General features: G+C 46.5%; 1 protein-coding gene across 1 annotated transcript in view; it reads right to left on the reverse strand.

Annotated features, from left to right (window-relative positions):
- The window catches only part of LOC121280181 (diacylglycerol kinase theta), a 197,539-nt gene that overhangs the window by 6,232 nt on the left and 172,643 nt on the right, over positions 1–18,664 (reverse strand). The window contains exons 20-22 of the mRNA XM_041191910.1: positions 13,996–14,142; positions 12,575–12,686; positions 1,266–1,418 (exon numbers count right to left, since the gene is read on the reverse strand). Coding sequence (XP_041047844.1) covers positions 1,266–1,418; positions 12,575–12,686; positions 13,996–14,142 — 412 coding nt within the window. The remainder of the gene's footprint in view (positions 1–1,265; positions 1,419–12,574; positions 12,687–13,995; positions 14,143–18,664) is intronic.

Here is an 18,664-nt window from a genome sequence, read left to right on the forward strand (position 1 = left end):
GTTCTCAGTCACCATCTCGCCCCGTCCCTCAGTCACCATCTCGCCCCGTCCCTCATCACCATCTCGCCCCGTCCCTCAGTCACCATCTCGCCCCGTCCCTCAGTCACCATCTCGCCCCGTCCCTCAGTCACCATCTCGCCCCGTCCCTCAGTCACCATCTTGCCCCGTCCCTCAGTCACCATCTCGCCCCGTCCCTCAGTCACCATCTCGCCCCTCCTTCATCACCATCTCGCCCGTCCCTCATCACCATCTCGCCCCGTCCCTCAGTCACCATCTCGCCCCGTCCCTCAGTCACCATCTCGCCCCGTCCCTCAGTCACCATCTCGCCCCGTCCCTCATCACCATCTCGCCCCTCCCTCATCACCATCTCGCCCTGTCCCTCATCATCATCTCGCCCCGTCCCTCAATCACCATCTCGCCCCTCCCTCATCACCATCTCACCCTGTCCCTCAGTCACCATCTCGCCCTGTCCCTCAGTCACCATCTCGGCCTGTCCCTCAGTCACCATCTCGCCCCTCCCTCATCACCATCTCGCCCCGTCCCTCAGTCACCATCTCGCCCCTTCCCTCAGTCACCATCTCGCCCCGTCCCTCAGTCACCATCTCGCCCCGTCCCTCAGTCACCATCTCGCCCCGTCCCTCATCACCATCTCGCCCCGTCCCTCAATCACCATCTCGCCCCGTCCCTCATCACCATCTCGCCCCGTCCCTCATCACCATCTCGCCCCGTCCCTCATCACCATCTCGCCCCGTCCCTCATCACCATCTCGCCCTTCCCTCATCACCATCTCGCCCTGTCCCTCAGTCACCATCTCGCCCTGTCCCTCAGTCACCATTTCGGCCTGTCCCTCATCACCATCTCGCCCCTCCCTCATCACCATCTCGCCCTGTCCCTCAGTCACCATCTCGCCCTGTCCCTCAGTCACCATCTCGCCCTGTCCCTCAGTCACCATCTCACCCTGTCCCTCAATCACTCCTCTGCCTTGTCTCATGGTTATAGATTTGAAATTAGGTGAGAGAGATTTTGGATGAGAAGCAACAGTAACATTTTCGTGTAATATCAACAGGTAGAAATGCATTCTTGTTACAATCTAGAGACCTCTAAAATCCAACCTTGGCACCAACAAACCATCATTTCCTGATTTACCTGAAATCCCCATCTGTTCTTTTCAAAGATGCTCATATTCTGAAATTTAGACTTTCACTCAGATTTCTGAATTAAAATGCAGCACGTTTTTCAATTTGGGTCTATTATCTGAAACATACCTTTGGGCCAGCAGCAGATATGATGACGTGCCCTGGTGACTGGATCCAAGGTTCTCCATCCACTTGCACAGGAATTGACTTTAGCAGCGTGACATGGAAATACGTCCCCTGTGCAATACGGATCCCAGAGCGTAACCCACTCTGCACCTGCCCCTTCAGATTAAGACAAAACATTAATATATGGATGCAATACAGAATTATTTTCTCCAATTCTCTAAGGGTGTTTGCCTCTGAAAAAATGCATTTTCAGGTAGAAATTAGACAATAAAATATTTTCTGCTGCTGCATGAACATTACGGGCGGAATTTTCCCATCCTGCACACAGCAGGTTTTGTGGCGAGCGGAAGCGGAGAATCTGGAGAGAGGAGAAACATCGGATTTCCAGGAGCATGAAAACAGTTTGCAACTCTCCCAACAACTCCCTAATGGCGGATTGATGGTGGGTCAGCTATCCCGCTGACTAGTGACACCATTTACATTCACTACCATCTCATGAATACTCATTAAATATGCTTCTCTCCTTCCAATCCTGCATCACGCCAGCAGGAAATCACCCCAGTCTGAAAGACCTTTGAGAAAGAGTGACCCAGCGGGCAGACCTCACTTCACTCACAACTTCGAGATGAGTGCAACATTCATAACCGACCTCCAACAGCACCGCACCAATCTCATTGTGATGCCAGTGGAAAGACACACTGCTGGGGATGGAGGGTTGGTCTACTCCCGGTGGGTGCCTCCATAGTCCTGGAGGACACCACTGTGCAGCGGCACTCAGGCAGGGCTGTACACTCAGACAGAGACCAGCAATGAGACCGGGAGGAGGTGGCAGAGGGGGCAGGTGAGAGGATGACAGACACAGAGGGGCCAAAGGGGCCGAAAGGCAATGGAAGGGAGTGAGAGGGGTGGGGGAATGATGGCAGGCAGAGGGGAGGCCAAGAGGTGGGAAGCTGGAGGCTGACAAGTGAAACTGAAATGCAGACACACAAGGGGGTGGATGGGATTCCACATGTATGAATGGGAAGGATGCACGCAGATTCCGGAATAGGAAGTGGGTGTTTGTGCATGTGTGTGTTAGTGTGGTACAAGGGGGATGGGTTGCACAGAGACTCATGAAGAGGGACAGGGTGGTGGGGGTGCGGGGAAGGGAGACAGTGTAGTCATCAGTCATGAGGGCACTGGGGAACTGGGAAAGTCAAAGTCCTCGGTCTGGGGTCCACAGTCAGGAGTGAGAGAGTAGAGACACTCCTGGGGTTTACAGTCAGGAGTGAGAGAGTAGAGACACACCTGGGGTTTACAGTCAGGAGTGAGAGAGTAGAGACACTCTGGGGTTTACAGTCAGGAGTGAGAGAGTAGAGACACTCCTGAGGTTTACAGTCAGGAGTGAGAGAGTAGAGACACTCCTGGGGTTTACAGTCAGGATTGAGAGAGTAGAGACACACCTGGGGTTTACAGTCAGGAGTGAGAGAGTAGAGACACTCCTGGAGTTTACATTCAGGAATGAGAGAGTAGAGACACTCCTGAGGTTTACAGTCAGGAGTGAAAGAGTAGAGACACTCCTGGGGTTTACAGTCAGGATTGAGAGAGTAGAGACACACCTGGGGTTTACAGTCAGGAGTGAGAGAGTAGAGACACTCCTGGGGTTTACAGTCAGGAGTGAGAGAATAGAGACACTCCTGGGGTTTACAGTCAGGAGTGAGAGAGTAGAGGCAGTCCTGTGGTTTACAGTCAGGAGTGAGAGAGTAGAGACACTCCTGGGGTTTACAGTCAGGAGTGAGAGTAGAGACACTCCTGAGGTTTACAGTCAGGAGTGAGAGAGTAGAGACACTGTCAGGAGTGAGAGAGTAGAGACACTCCTGGGGTTTACAGTCAGGAGTGAGAGAGTAGAGACACTCCTGGGGTTTACAGTCAGGAGTGAGAGAGTAGAGACACTCCTGAGGTTTACAGTCAGGAGTGAGAGAGTAGAGACACTCCTGAGGTGCAGCGAGCCATGCTACAGGACTATGCATGACACGCACATTGCCCTCCCACTCCAGGGAGGGGCAAGGCCTGTGTGCTCATTTGGGATAAGGCACAGCTTGGTGTGTAGGGCGTTTTCACAGTCAGTGTCCATGAGCTTGTCTGTCTCTGCACTGGGCCAGTATTGTACTGTACTGTACAGTACTCTGTACTGTAATGGTTGGGATGGTCATGGTTGGGGGGGGATGCTCTGCTGCCTGTAGATGGGGAAAAGTAATAAAGAGGGGTATTCAAAGCTCTCTTGAGGGGAGGTGGGGTCTCCTCTGAAGATGACCATGCGCACAGCCTCTAGCTGGGGAGGGGTAATGTCCACATGGGGCATGGGCACGTTAACAGTGATGAGCTCGGGAGGAGGGTAGGAATGTTGACAATAACAATGGGATCCAGTATCACTGGGGGAGGCAGATTAACAGGAGGGAGCTCTACCTTCAAATCGTGAGGCTCCAGGTAAATTGAAGGGACCTGAACACTGACAGGGGGAGGGTTGAAGCTAGTCTCCAAATAAAAGTGAAGAGCCACCATCTTGCACACGCGAAGTAATGGCGCAGTTTGAAATCAAAACTAGAAATGAATTTGAACGGGAGAGATCGATGCAGTATGGGAGGAGCACACTGCTGGACAAAGGGCCCTTTCAGGGGGGTGCCCTCCAACCTGGTAGAGCCACAAGATAGGAATTGGGTCAGAACTGAGAGAAAGTAGGAAGACTTCCTTGAGAAAGTTCCCATTGGAACCCATGCCTTTTGCCGTTCAGTAACAGGGAACGACAGGAGTCACTGGCTTCACATAACAGTCGCTCTGTTTCAACATTAACACACAGGAATGTGAAGATTGGAAATGTAGGCAACTATTAAAGAGGCGCAGCTGCTGTATCTATGTCAGATCATCAATGAAAGACTCTCATGTGCTTTCCCCAATTGGCATGGATAATGGGCCAAAGGGCATCGAGCCTTTAACCCTGAGCAAGTTATTTCTAATCAGTATGCCTGTCTGAGATTGGAGGACTGAGTTTGGTAAGGAGGCTCATGTCACTCAAACCTTCTCCAACCTCTGTGGGATTGGGACGTAAAGTCTTAGGGATGGCATCTTGGTCACTTTGATGTGTCCTTTTGCATCTTAGATACAAGACTGCATTAGCGTCGAGGATAATAGTGCAGAAGCTGCTCAAGACCATTACAGTAGCTTTTCATTCAAGATTGTGAGCTTCACTGTTTCTCCCTGTTATTTATTAATGTCTTTAATCTATCATTTCACAGAGAGAAGGACAAAGCAGTAATGGAGCTGGGCTCTATGCTGCCTTCTTGAGGGTTCTAATAGACTGGAGGAGGAGAAAAAGGGACAGGTGCTGCCGAGCGCAGCTTCGGGAGGAGGCCCCACCCGAGGTCCAGAATCCAGGGTAACCCCAGCGACAACATGAGGATGTGGAGGATAGGCCCAGGCCATGGAGGCAACTTTCTTGACCAAGGGTATACTGAAGAAGACTCTCTTATCTGCAGATGAGCAAGAGACAATGCTCCGCACACCTGCCCTTGACCCGAGCTCTGGTAGATCACATCTGTCACATCCTTGGGGAGGAACGAATGCCCTGTGGAATGCAAGGCTATCCCCTGCCCGTGGTCTTGAAGGTCACTGCCACACTCAGTTTCTTTACCTGCAGATTGTTCCAGGGATCCAAAGGAGCCCTGTGCAGCATCTCGCAGCTCACCACACATAGATACATCAAAGAGGTCACAGATTCCCTCTACAGCAAGGCTCATCAAGATGTGAGGTTTAATTTAATGACCAGGCTGCTAGATTCAATGGGTTTGCAGCTATCTCAGGTTTCCCTAGAGTCCAGGATGCAATCGGCTGCACCCATGTGACTCTGAGGGCTCCATGGCAGCAGCCCCTAATGTTTATCAACCGTAAAGGGTTTCATTCCATCAATGTTCAACTGGTCTGTGAACATTGGAAGCACATCATGCATGTTTGTGCCAGGTACCCTGGGAGTTATGATGACTCATACGTCCCGAGTCACTCCCAGGTGCCTCACATATTCGAAGGGCCTGAGCGTCTACAGGGTTGGCTGCTTGGGGATAAGGGGAAGCTGCTCAAACGATGGTTCATGACATCCGTGAATCAGCCTCGGAGGACAGGTACAATGCAGCTCACAGCTCCTTACAGCCCATAATCGAGAAGACCATTGGCATTCTGAAGATGCACTTCTGATGTTTAGACCGCCCAGGTGGTGCTCTGCAACACACTCCAGAAAGGGGCCAGGGTTTTCCATGCCTGCTGGCGTTGGATGTGAGCAGACAATACGGTACGATCGATTTCATGACGGCCTGAAACCAGTTGGCGATCGTCCACTCAGCTCGCTGATGGTGGGCCGCACTTCCCACCATTGGACGTTGGGAACCTCATTGTAATACATCAGCATATCATTATTAGGCCTGCCCACTGGAATTGTGCCCCCTGCAGGATCGTTTGTCCAACTCGGCAGCAAAACACGCCAACATATTTCACAACAGCACATTAGTGGCGTGCACTTGACTTCAAGGTTTGTTTGCTCACTGCCATGAAGCTATTAATGTATATTATATTTTGGAAAATATTTTTCTTTTTAAAATAGAGGTTTAGTCTGTGGATGTGTCTTAATTGGATTCAAGCCAGCTAGTCTGGGTGCTTTGATTGGTACTAGTTTTGATATGTAAGAGAGATAGCTGCATTTGCATTTTTTGAATAGAGTACTCAAGAAGTGGGGTGAAAAGTGACGCCTTTCTAGCAGATACCAAGCAACATGTTTTTGGTACTAATAAAATTGGTACAATGAAAGGGGTTTTATTGTTAGATAAGTTTAGTTCAGAGGTCGGTGATACAATGAGAATTAACATTCAATGGGGCTGGTGGGTATAACTTCAGCAGTTTTGTGTGTGCAGGGCAGGGGCAATGTGAGATCAAAAGCAGCTGTAAACCTCCAACTGTCTCCACAGGAACCAAAGTGAAAAGAACCTCATTTTGAATTCATAAGGTGAAAATGCTTTGCCTGGTGTCTGGTTAAGGCTGTTGTTACCTTATTGCAGATTAGTTTGGGAATCTGTTAAAAGTTATGATAGTAACAATTTGTAGCCATGTGTATATATATTTTTAACCTTTGCAAATTCATAAAATGTTTCCTTTAGTTTAATGTAAAACCTCTTGAACTGATGGTCTCATTCCAAATTTAGAATCGCATCTCAAACATAACACTTAAAATTATAGGTTATGACAGTTGTTTAAAGTTTCCCTCTGGGATTTTTAAATAACTCCGCTTTACCAAATGCATCAGTCATAACACTACCTTGCTTCAGTCAGCACTCGCAGTCAGCAGCGCCAAGCTTCACAGACAGCACCACATCACTTTTAGGGGGCCTTACAGCAGGTCTCTATCAGATCAGCCATATGTGGGTAGCTTTTCAATGGCTGCAGGGCTAGGGTTTGCTTGGGGAAGGGGGAGAAGTGGCCTCAGGCAAGGGAAGAGTCTGTACTGGGGAAGGAGGGTATCCCAGGGTGTGTGTGGGGGCACATGTTGATCTGTGCAAACAGTCTCAAGATGGTGGTGCCTGAGGAGACAGTCTCCAGAGGAGATGAGGCCAGGTGAACATGGGAGGGTGTGTGGTAGAGAATGGGTGGTGATGTCCCTTTAGCTGGCAGTGAGATGCTAGTGAATGTGTGAGGGGCTTGAGTGTGTGAGTTTAGATGATGAGATGGTTGCCATACTCTGGCTGCATGGATGAGATCATTCATCATCTATCTGCATTGGATGGCCAACCACTTGTGCACAGCATTGGCACTGACCACTGCTGCCATCGCCTACCAAGCTGGAGTGGTAATGTAGCTGCCCCTCCTGTGGCCAGAGCAGGGACAGAGGACATCACAGCGGCATCCATGGCATCCAAAGGGCGCTTGAGGGCTGCAATCTTCTTGCCTTTTGAGGCCATGTCTTCTTTGCTGCAGTCCTGGGCTGGAAGCACTGAGTGGGGCTGTACTTTCAATGTGGTGCCTGGCGTGATGAAGTGGCGAGGTGACGGCGTGGTGGGCATATTGCAGCCCGACTGCCATGGAAATAGCAGGTTTCCTGGGAGTGCATCAATAACGTGTTGAGTTTGGGACGATACAGAGTGAGAACCCACCATCGCGGCCGGCGGGTAAAATGTCGTTTATCCTGCCCGCTACCGCACTTAGTGCAAATTTGGGACATTTCCGCCCAGGATCTCCTGCATAATCGTTGTATATTGTACCCTTCATAACCTGGCGCTTCAAGAGGGAGAAATAGAGGGGGATTAGAACTCCTCAGAGGATGAGGAGCAGGAGGGCCAGGAACCTGAAGAAGCTATTGAGGAAGCACAACGTGGAAGATGTACCCGTGCCACTTTAACTCACCAGATTCCAGGAGGAGTAAGGTGAAGGTAACAGGAAATGGCCACATTCTTCCTGTCCCTTACTGCTGAAAGGGATGTGCAGCCAGTCACATCGAAAGCAAGTTCAGCATTTGGATTTTCACCTTCATTCCTCAGCATTCACCAGGCCAGGACCTCTAAGAAGGCCCACAGAGCACCCTGCATGTGTTCAGTCCAGGGAGTGAAAGCTGACACAACAGCGGGAACACTAAACCCACTAACTTGATGCAGCTGTCGCCACATTTATGAGAAACTGCAGCAGCCAGTGAGATGAGGATATGGTTAGGAATCTTCTCCTCCCGTCCAGGTCTTGTCCTTTGGCACTGCCACTGAGGAGAAACAACGACCTCTGATCCTTCAAGGCTGCTGAGATGCCCTCACACAATGGTGTGTCGCAAGTAACACAGGTTATCAATGCATTTAGCACACGCTTTCAATAAAGACCTCACACAAGGGTCCAGAAACTATCTTCAGTGAGGCTGACATCACAGAATGTGAAGCTCACAAGGGGAGACTGTCACTGAGCGGGAAGATGGCTAAACCTCGCAACAAGAGGATACATATGTAAATAATCATAATGCCTTCAGTTAACCAAGTCATTCACATTAACATCAAATGTATTAACAAAAGAGCAATATTTCTCCAGTGGTTTCACACCTGTGACCCAGAAATGATTTCAATATTTCTTCATTTTCTATCACGTTGCCTGGATGCAGCCCTGACACCCACAACAGGAGTGGAGGCAGCTGCTGACTGCTACATCCTGTTGTCTGGGATGACCTTGGCAACGTCCTCTGGTGGTCTGCGGCCTGGAGGGCCCTGGGCCTGATCGGCAGATGCAACCTCCTCGGCCTGAGCAGCTGGAATGGATGGGACCAAAGGCAGAGGGGATTCTGAGGGGCTGGACACCCTTGGATTTCCAGCAGTCTTCCGAGTGTCAGAGACCTGGGATGTCACTGCCTCCGCTTGCTGTGGAGATATGTTAGTGAGGTGTTCTCCAGAAGGTGACCCCAAGCCTAATCTAAGGCCATGACCCACTGAGGTGTGTGTCTGTGCTGATGGGAGGGTGAGGGGGGGACACAGTGACAGATCATCTTCAGTGGCTTCCTCAGCTTCCTCCACCATGGTGGTCTGGGGGTTGGGGCTTATGTTGGCTCTCCGCCTGTGCCTGGACCTGCTGATGTCTATAAGAGAGAGAAGATAGATTTAGTTCATGAGCAGGCATAACACAAGATTGCGTGTCACATGTCACTCAATGTGGATGTCAGGATGTGATGAACTCATGGAGGTGTCATCTGTACTAGGTTGCTGGGAAAAGCCGATCTCCGCTTCCCCACAGGAGCGATCCCTGTCCTCCCCAAGCAGCTCGGGGGCATCCTCCTCCAATGAAGTGAGGGATATGATGTTGGCCATCCCTCCTCCAGTCTGGGGTCTTTCCCTTCAATTGTTGACAAGCTTGGAACTGCATAAAGACAAAAGGAAGGAATGTGATGTGAAGAGATGGAGCTGAGGTTAGGAAACATGAATGCCCCCTGTGTGTGGGGAGCCGTGCCCAGAAAGGACTGAGGATGGACTGTGAGAAGCGTGATGGATGAGATGGTGGTGATGTGGATGTATCCATCAGCCAATCAAAGCTGCTTTTTGTCCCCCCCTCTAAAGTTGCATTGAGATGTCTGAAGAGCTTTTATTATTCACGGGATGTGGGCTTCGCTGGCTGGACCCAGCATTTATTGCCCATCCCTAATTGTCCTTGAGAAGGTGGTGGTGAGCTGCCTTCTTGAACCGCTGCAGTCCATGTGGTGTAGGTACTGTTAGGGAGGGAGTTCCAGGATTTTGACCCAAGGAGAGTGAATATATTTCCAAGTCAGGATGGTGAGTGACTTGGAGGGGAACTTCCAGGTGGTGGTGTTCCCATCTATCTGCTGCCCTTGTCCTTTTAGGTGGTAGCAGTGGGTTTGGAAGGTGCTGTCGAAGGAGCCTTGGTGAATTCCTGCAGTGCATCTTGTAGATGGTACACACTGCTGCTACTGTGCATTGGTGGTGGAGGGAGTGAATGTTTGTGGATGTGGTGCCAATCAAACAGGACTGCTTTGTCCTGGAACTTCTTGAGTGTTGTGGGAGCTGCACCCATCCAGGCAAGTGGGGAGTATTCCATCACACTCCTGACTTGGGCCTTGTAGATGGTGGACAGGCTTTGGGGAGTCAGGAGGTGAGTTACTTGCCACAGGATTCCTAGCCTCTGGCCTGCCCTTGTAGCCACAGTTTTTATATGGTTAGTCCAGTTCAGTTTCTGGTCAATGGTAACCCCCAGGATGTTGATAGTGGGGGAGTCGGTGTAGCCCTCTGAGTACATGATGCCAGTGAGATTGGAGGGAGCTGAAGGTCGACTTACCCTGGCAAAGCAGATCATTCATCCTCCTCCTGCACTGGATAGTGTTCAAGGTGCGGTGGCCAGCCACACTGACCGGGCTGGCTATGGCCTCCCAGGCCAGAGAGGTGAGGCTGGTCTGCTTCTTGGAGCCATCCCTGGGGTAGAGGACAGCCTGGTGTTGCCATATTCCTTGTATCAAGGCCTGGAGGGTGTCACAGCAGAAATGAGATGAGGCCACCTTCTTTTTGTTGGCAGCCTCCAGGTTCTCCTGGTACCAGCTGGGCTGGAGAGTGAAATGTGTGCTCGGGTGGTGTTTAAATGTGATGCCTGGACCCTTGACCGTGTTAGTAACGGTGGGATGGACGAATCAGTGCCTGAATGGCCATGTGATTCAGAGAAATACTTGCCTGGGCACAATTAATGAGCTTCTGAGCACGGAATTAGGTGCCATTTCCCACCATTCCGACCAGCGGGATACGCAATGTGGAACCCGCAAACCACCACGTTAGTTTCAAAAACAGAAAATTCCACCCTACCATCTGCTGGTCATATCCCCAAAATAAGTACAGTTAAAAGGAATTGGAATGTGTTAGCACAATTTATAATCATAGAATGGTTGCAGCAGTGAAGAAGGCATTTGGCCCATTGTGTCTGTGCCAGCTCTCTGCAAGCGCAATTCACCTAGCCCTATGTTCTCTCCCTTGCCATGCAAACTTTTCTCTTTAGATAACTATCCAATGTTGAAGGCCTTGTTTGAATATCCCTCCACCACACTCTCAGACAGTTGTGATAACCCATGTACTTGGGGAAAACCTGTATTTTTTTTTGTGTGATGTCCCCTTTAAGACCAAAGTAAATCTGGAGCGTATTCTGACAGGGGGTAATTGGTTAACAAAAATAAAAAAACCTGGAAAAACTCAGCAGTTCTGATAGCATCTGCAGAGAGCAACACAGTTAACGTTTCGAGTCTGTATGACTCTTCAACAGTCTTGGACCAGAGGGCATAATTTCAGAGTAAAGGGTCACCCATTTAAGATGGAGATGAGGAATGCCCTCTCTCTGAGGGTAGTCAATCTGTGGAATTCTTTACCGCAGAGGGCTGTAGAGGTTGGGTCGTTAAGTATATTCAAGATTAAGATACAGATTTTTAATCAGTAAGGAAATCAAGGATTATGGGGAAAAGGCAGGAAGGTGGAGTTGAGGATTATCAGATCAGCCATGATCTTCCTGAATGGGAGAGCAGACTCGATGGACCAAATGGCTACTTCTGCTCCTACATCTTATGGTCTTACCTGTTAATTAATGTTTGAATTATCTTGATGTTAGTTGGTTTGTTACAGTAAAAGTTTTAAGAAGTGAAATTTTGTCTATATTGTCCTTTTCTACTCTCTCTGTTGCCACATCAAAAAACACTAGCAAGTTGGGTGAACACGATTTGCCCTTAACAAGTCTGTGCTGGCTTTCCTTAATTAATCTACATTTGTCCAAGTGGTCCATAATGTCCGAGCTTTCCCACTACTGAAGTTAAACTAACTGGCCTGTAGTTGCTGGGTTTATCCTTACACCCTTTTTTGAACAAGGGTGTAACATTTGCAATTCTCCAGCCCTCTAGTATCTAAGCTGGATTGGAAAATTATAGCCAGTGCCTTTGCAATTTCCATCTTCGCTGTCCTCAGTAACCTTGGTTGCATTTACCCAGTCCTGGTGACTTATCAACTTTAAAAAAGCCAGGTTATCTAAAATTTGCTCTTTATCAATTTTTAGTCTATCAAATGTCTCAACTACCTCCTCTTTCAGTATGGCTTCCTCGGTACAGACAGATAAAAAGTATTCATTTAACACCTCATGTCCCCTGCCTCCATGCATAGATTCCTTTTTAGGTCCCTAATCAGCCCCACTCTTCCTTTTAATATTTATATACCTATATAAGACTTTTGGATTCCCTTTTATGTTAGTTAACTTGAGGTAAACAGAAATAAACAAGGCAAGAAACTGCACAAGAACAGATCCCACCACTCCAAACATCTCCCAACCAACTCAATCCCAACTAAACAGGTGCATTGTATCTGAAGCCCAGCCCTAAAATTGCCAGGATATCAAACCACGGACTATTTTCTGGATGACTGGAGTTGAAAATTCAGCTTTCTGCTTCAGCTCAAATTGGTGGGCAGGGGAGGAATTTGTCCAGCTTTTATTCCTGGGCCTGTAATTGGCATATGTCCAAGAACTGGTCACAGAACCAGGTATGCTGGATGGCTGTGCCTTTGGGTGCTGAGCTGAGACAATGTGCCAACAAATCAATGAGTTAGAAGGCTGTGAACATCCCCTCCTAATTCATTTACAATCCTACCGTGGGCTTGTCAAAATTTGATTCATCTATATAGTCAACAAAACACAACTTTGACAATTTATCTTTAGGTTTTTTAAACATTAAATTCAGTTTTTTGTTGCTGAATTTTAATAGAATATTCATGACTATCCACCACAGTGAAAAGTCCGGCATTTACCATGTGAACCACGCCAGTGACCCCAACTACTTCCAGCATTCCATCATCAATCCGGGGTTTTTCAAAACGACCATCACTGTCAGACCCCCACAGATCTGCTCCAGATCCCCAGCTGGGAAAAATCATACAGGTAGTTAGCAAGGGCTAATTGCTGAAATAAAATACATCTCTCACTGTTTTATATGTAAACACAGTAAAGTTAATATAGATATGGCACTTTAAGATCACAAAGGTTACCATATGAATGTTCCAAGAAGCATATCTTTGCACTTGTTATTTAATCCAACATAAGAAATACTTGTGGTCATGAACATGCACTGATAGATGGGCCCTCCCAGCTGCTGTTTCTGTCTAAATGCTGAGTGTAAAGGTTGAACTAGAATTGGAGTTCCAAGCAAAGTTACTTTTCACAGCAACTGGTTTATTTTCATTTTACAAACAGTTCCAGACTCCTCAGTTAGAACATTCAGCAGTTATTTACGACATTGCACTGTACCTAAACCCAGATTACATTGACTGTATAAAAGCCACTCTGTGGCACAGTCACATTAAAGGACTCTCATGACTTTGGAGAAATTATTTTTAAATACTTGTGTAATGCATCTGCAAAATACTTATCAATAAAACTGATCTGATCAAAGGAATAATAGAAATTATTTTATGAAACTTCCTGACACAAAGCCTGGCCACTGGAAGCTGGAGTGGAGTAGTGTAAATGTTTTGGAACAAAGGATTTAGAGGTAATTAAAGTAATCTAACAGCAGGGAGCTTAAATCATTGTGAATTGTACTATTCAAGCACCAATCAGGATCAGTCATTGGGACTGAAGGTGAAGTGTGATGTCCTTACTAAACTGCATCATTTGCGAACGTCATTGGGGAGGGAGTTCACTAGATTCATCTTTCAATGAATCATTCAACACAAATGTTCAGGAATTTGGCTCCCTCCCATTTGGCAACAGAGACCAGGAACACCCCAGGTTTGGATGCCACCGGTGTTGAATTATCTGATCTAAGCCAGTTGGGGGAGGAACAGCATCAATTTGCATTTATATAGCACCTTCAATGTAGGAAAATGCCCCAAGGGGCTTCACAGAAGCATAATCAAAATTTGCATCAAGCTGTATTATTCTAGCTATATTATATACATACTATATACAAGCTATATTATATACATACTATATACAAGCTATATTTTATACATACTATATACAAGCTATATTATATACATACTATATACAAGATATATTTTATACATACTATATACAAGCTATATCATATACATATATGGAAGGGTAACTGAACTTTTGGTACAAGTGGTAGGTTTTAGGGAATGTCTTAAAGGAGGAGAGGAAGGGGCAAAGAAGCAGAGAGATTAGGGAGGGAATTCTAGAGGAACCAGCTTTGTTTCTAAATGTTTACCTGGGAATGTTCAAAAAAATGAGGCCTTCAATATTTGGAAGTTCCACTTCACGATCATCCACTTGAAGCTTTAAATCCTTGTGCAGACTACGTGTGGCGCTAATCTTCTGCAACCCAACTTTTACATAAACTCCTTTGTTATGAAACCTGAAGTGAAAAATAAGACTTTCTTTTAGGAAATATTTGAAGGAAAACTAATATTTTCTGTAACATCAATTACACGCTCAACAACAACAACCATACAACAACCAGTTTGTGGGTGGTTATCATTTAGTGAGAAGATGTATCTTGTGACATTGTTTTATCTCAGGTCACCTAATCCTCCAAACCTAATGGAATGTTATAAACCAAATTCAGCACCAATTATTGCAGTTAACCTGTGATTGAGATAATCAATTTAATTAAAAAGAACAGCTCCTCTTTATGTTCACAATAGTGATTCACAGTGATTTCGTCAATCAGGCTCCTGCAAACTCCTTGGTCAAGAGGGTGAACCAATCCGACCAAGTATTTGCATTCCATGGTCACATCACCAGGAAGCTCAACGACTGGTTTTAATACAGTTTTTCACAAACAACACAACATTCCTTTGAGCTGTAAATGATGAGTTATCTGTGCAATTAGTGCTGAATTTGATTTATAAAGTTCCATGAGGTTCAACAAAAGAATGGTATGCACCAGTAACAAGATCAGTGCTAAGTGAATTTTTCAGACGAGTATAATGACTACACCATCAGATACATTTTCCAACTCGCTCTACGCCAGTTCCAATCAGGGATACTGCCCACAATTTTCCCAATACCCAGTGGGTAAGGACTTGGAAAACCTACCCTATATTCATAGATGTTATTTTCAGTACAAGTGCATCCCTGTGATATCTCAGCTAGTCAATACTTAGAAATCTTTGCTCTGTGAAATAAATTTATATATAATGCTGAAGCAAAGAGAAGGGATTCTTGGCATTGTTTCAACCTAGTTTCATATTTGAAATTGAAACTCATATGGTTTTATCTCTGTCTAGTTTAACCTATATTCCCCAAGTCAGAGCAGCTGAGCAGAAAAGACTCATCTTTTAAGGTACTATTTAAGAAATATATCATTAGAATTAAATTTTCTGATGCGGAACAGGCTTGTCCAACTGGAGGCCCATGGGCCGGGTTCCAGTCCCCGACCTCCCTAGACTCGGCCCGCCAAAGTTGTTGGATAGACAGTGGGAAGGCAAGTTTTCAAGGTAAGTTCCAGGACCCAGCATGAGAGTGGGGCTGGGGAAAGAATGAGCCGGGGAGGGAACGGGGATGGGGGAGCCGGAGTGAGAGCAGGGCCTGGGGAGCCAGAATGACAGCGGAGCTCATGGAGAGCCAAAGTGAGAGTGGAGCCTGGAGCGAGAATGGGGCCCAACAGGGTGTGAGTATTGTGAGAGGGTGAGTGAGTGAGAGAGTGTGCGGGAGTATGAGCAAGTGTGAGAGTGAGTGAGAGGGAAGAGTGTGAGAAGGAGAGAGACGGGGGAGTGTGTGTGTTTGTGTGAGAGAGAGAGAGAGAGAGAGAGAAGGGAGAGTGTGGCCGTGTGCGTGTGTGTGAGAGAGAGAGAGGGGAGAGTATGCATTCAACTCCTTGAATGAGAAAGAACGACAAGATGGAAACTTCAGGAAAGTCAGAGGCATTTTGAACAAGCTTACTCCAGAAAAGTTTGACAAGCTATGCCTTGAGCTCCTCAATGTGGGTGTAGACTCTAAACTGGTCCTAAAAGGGAACATTTTACTGATAGTAGACATAGATAGTAGATAGTAGAATGAGAGAGAGGAGAGTGTGCCTGTGTGTGTGTGTGTGTGAGAGAGAGAGGACAGTGTGTGTGTGTGAGTGAGAGAGAGAGAGAGCGCCCAGTGTGTGTGCGTGTGAGAGAGAGGGAGGGGACAGTGTGCATGTGTGTGTGAGAGAGAGAGGACAGTGTGCATGTGTGTGTGAGAGGGGAGAGTATGCACATCTGTGTGTGAGAATGAGAGAGGAGAGTGTGCCTATGTGTGTGTGTGTGTCTGTGCGTGAGAGAGAGAGCGCGCGCGCCCAGGGTGTGTGTGTGTCTGTGTGAGAGAGAGAGAGAGAGCGCGCGTCCAGGGTGTGTGTGTGCGTGTGAGAGAGAGAGCACAGTGTGCTTGTGTGTGAGTGAGAGAGAGGGGAGAGTATGCACATCTGTGTGTGAGAATGAGAGAGAGAGGAGAGTGTGCCTGTGTGTGTGTGTGTGTGTGTGTGTGTGTGTGTGAGAGAGAGAGAGAGAGAGAGAGAGGACTGTGTGCGTGTGTGTATGAGTGAGAGAGAGAGAGAGAGAGCGCCCAGGGTGTGTGTGTATGTGCGTGAGAGAGAGGGGAGAGTATGCACATCTTTTTTGAGAATGAGAGAGAGGAGAATGTGCCTATGTGTGTGTGTGCGTGCGTGTGTGTGAGAGAGAGAGAGACAGAGGACAGTGTGCGTGTGTGTGAGTGAGAGAGAGCGCCCAGGATGTGTGTGTGCGTGAGAGAGAGGACAGTGTGCGTGTGTGTGTGAGTGAGAGGGAGGGGAGAGTGTGCACATGCGTGCGTGAGAATGAGAGAGAGGAGAGTGTGTGTGTATTGTTAGAACCATACATTAGAGAACTATATTTTCTTATAAAATTTGGAAGGACATTGGATTATTTGGACATTTGGAAGCTGACCTGGATACTTTTTAAAAAGGTCATAAGTTCATCTTGGACTGTCAACAAGACAAGGAGAATGCCTTGCATGTCTTTTCTAAGGAATCACATGATGTCAGCTAAATGAGCAGCATAGTAATTGTGGAGGAGAGCTTTTTGTTTATTTGAACTACAATCACTTTAATTGATGGAAAAAACTGGTTTAAAGGCAAAGGCCTTAGTGATTTACTGGAAATCACTTGATGGAGATAAGCTTTATGTTTGAACTTGTTGTTTTGAACTCTGTTGGGAATGAACTGAGAAGGGGGAAAGATGCTGAGCTGGCATTCTGCTTGCCTAGCTTGAAATACAGAGTGGTTATCAATATCCAGCTAGGAATCCTCATCTCAGGGGAGCTTGTCTGTCTTTGGCTCAAACAAGGAGGATTGATTCGGTTCTATTCTCTTCCATACTGAAGTTCTGTTAGTGAGAACCTCCGTACATCTACTGGGACTAGTGACCCTTCTTCACATGAGGGAGCATCAGGTCAACAGCATCAAAACCCTGTTAACTTTATCCTTTTCATAAAGTCTTTCGCAAATCTGAACAGGGACCCCATTTGCTTGTCCTTTGCTTCTGTGACTGTGTTTGTGCTGGGGAATTTTAAAAGGGATAATTATAGATTACAACTTGTGTGCTAACAAGTACCTGCAATTTGTTTTAAAAAATAAGTTTTGTTTTATAATAAATCAGTTGAAGGAAACCAGGTTAAAGTATCTTTTATTCTGGGTCTAACAGAGTGAAGGTAAATAATTGGCCATTTTGGTAAGCGAATTCGACACTTACACTAATGGTGTGACCTGAGGAGCAGTGAGGCTAGATAAACTGGGCATAAGTCTGGCTCAGGCTTCTCATTCACACCAACACACACACTCAGCCACTCTCACAATGGGTGAGCACCCTGAGTCTGGGAGTGAGCAGAAACACACACAGCTTCTCATACTCGAATTGCCATCTTTATTTATTACTCATTTTTAAAAGATTATTAATTTATTGCTTTGACCTTATCTTTATAACTTTATCTTCCTGAAATTTGCTCATTGGCCCCTTGAGTGAGAAAAAAATTGAAATGTGACCCCCCTCCCCCCCGCTGCCACACTAAAAGGTTGGACAAGCCTGACCTAGAATATAAACATAGGCAAGTGGCTATATTTTTATCATTATATATCATTTATGTTCATTTCTGTATCCTCTAGTTTATATCACAGTCCTTGAAGGCAGGTTAGTAATAGAACAATATAAAGGAGGAGGCAACAATTGTGCTTCATCAAACTCACTAAAATTGCTCCGATGGGCTTATAAATGAAAATAATGTTCTCAAAATGTCGCCTCCCACTACAATATCTCTAACTCTGTCCTTTATCCCTAACTGTTTCTTATATAGATATTAAAGAGGTGATAGACTCAACATAAATCATCTGTGGAATTTACAATCAAATAAAAATAAAATCACCTTTTCTTCAAAATGTTGTCCAAAGAATAAAATTGCACTGGGGAAAGATTCATATAAGGCTACAGCCTTTGGTTAATAGTATCTTCCTTCAGTGACTCATGAAATAAACAGATTGTATCCTTACGACTATGGTAATTCTACAGCCAACCATTCAGAGATGGATCCTCTATCTGCTGAATAATTTCAGCTACATACAGCTATAAAACAGGTACAACAAACCAACATCTCAGTGGGCGATATTTTGTGCCCTATAGATGCCTGAAAAATGCTCAATCCAAAATTGGGTCAGGAATTTTTCCTGATGACTTTATAAATACTTCAGACAGCCTCCAGCCAGCTCTGTGCAGGGTCCTTGTGTAGTCACTTCAGCCTAAACTAACATAAGATGCCTTTAAAAATAAAGATTTTTGAAACTGTTTCTCTGGAGGCAGGAATGATCCTTCTTGCTCCTCAGTTCTCCCTATGCCAACCTTAAATCAGCCCCTCCAGTCCTCTCCCACTCCCATTCCCCATTG

This window comes from Carcharodon carcharias, chromosome 1, assembly GCF_017639515.1.
Source record: "Carcharodon carcharias isolate sCarCar2 chromosome 1, sCarCar2.pri, whole genome shotgun sequence".
NCBI classification, from domain to species: Eukaryota; Metazoa; Chordata; class Chondrichthyes; order Lamniformes; family Lamnidae; genus Carcharodon; species Carcharodon carcharias.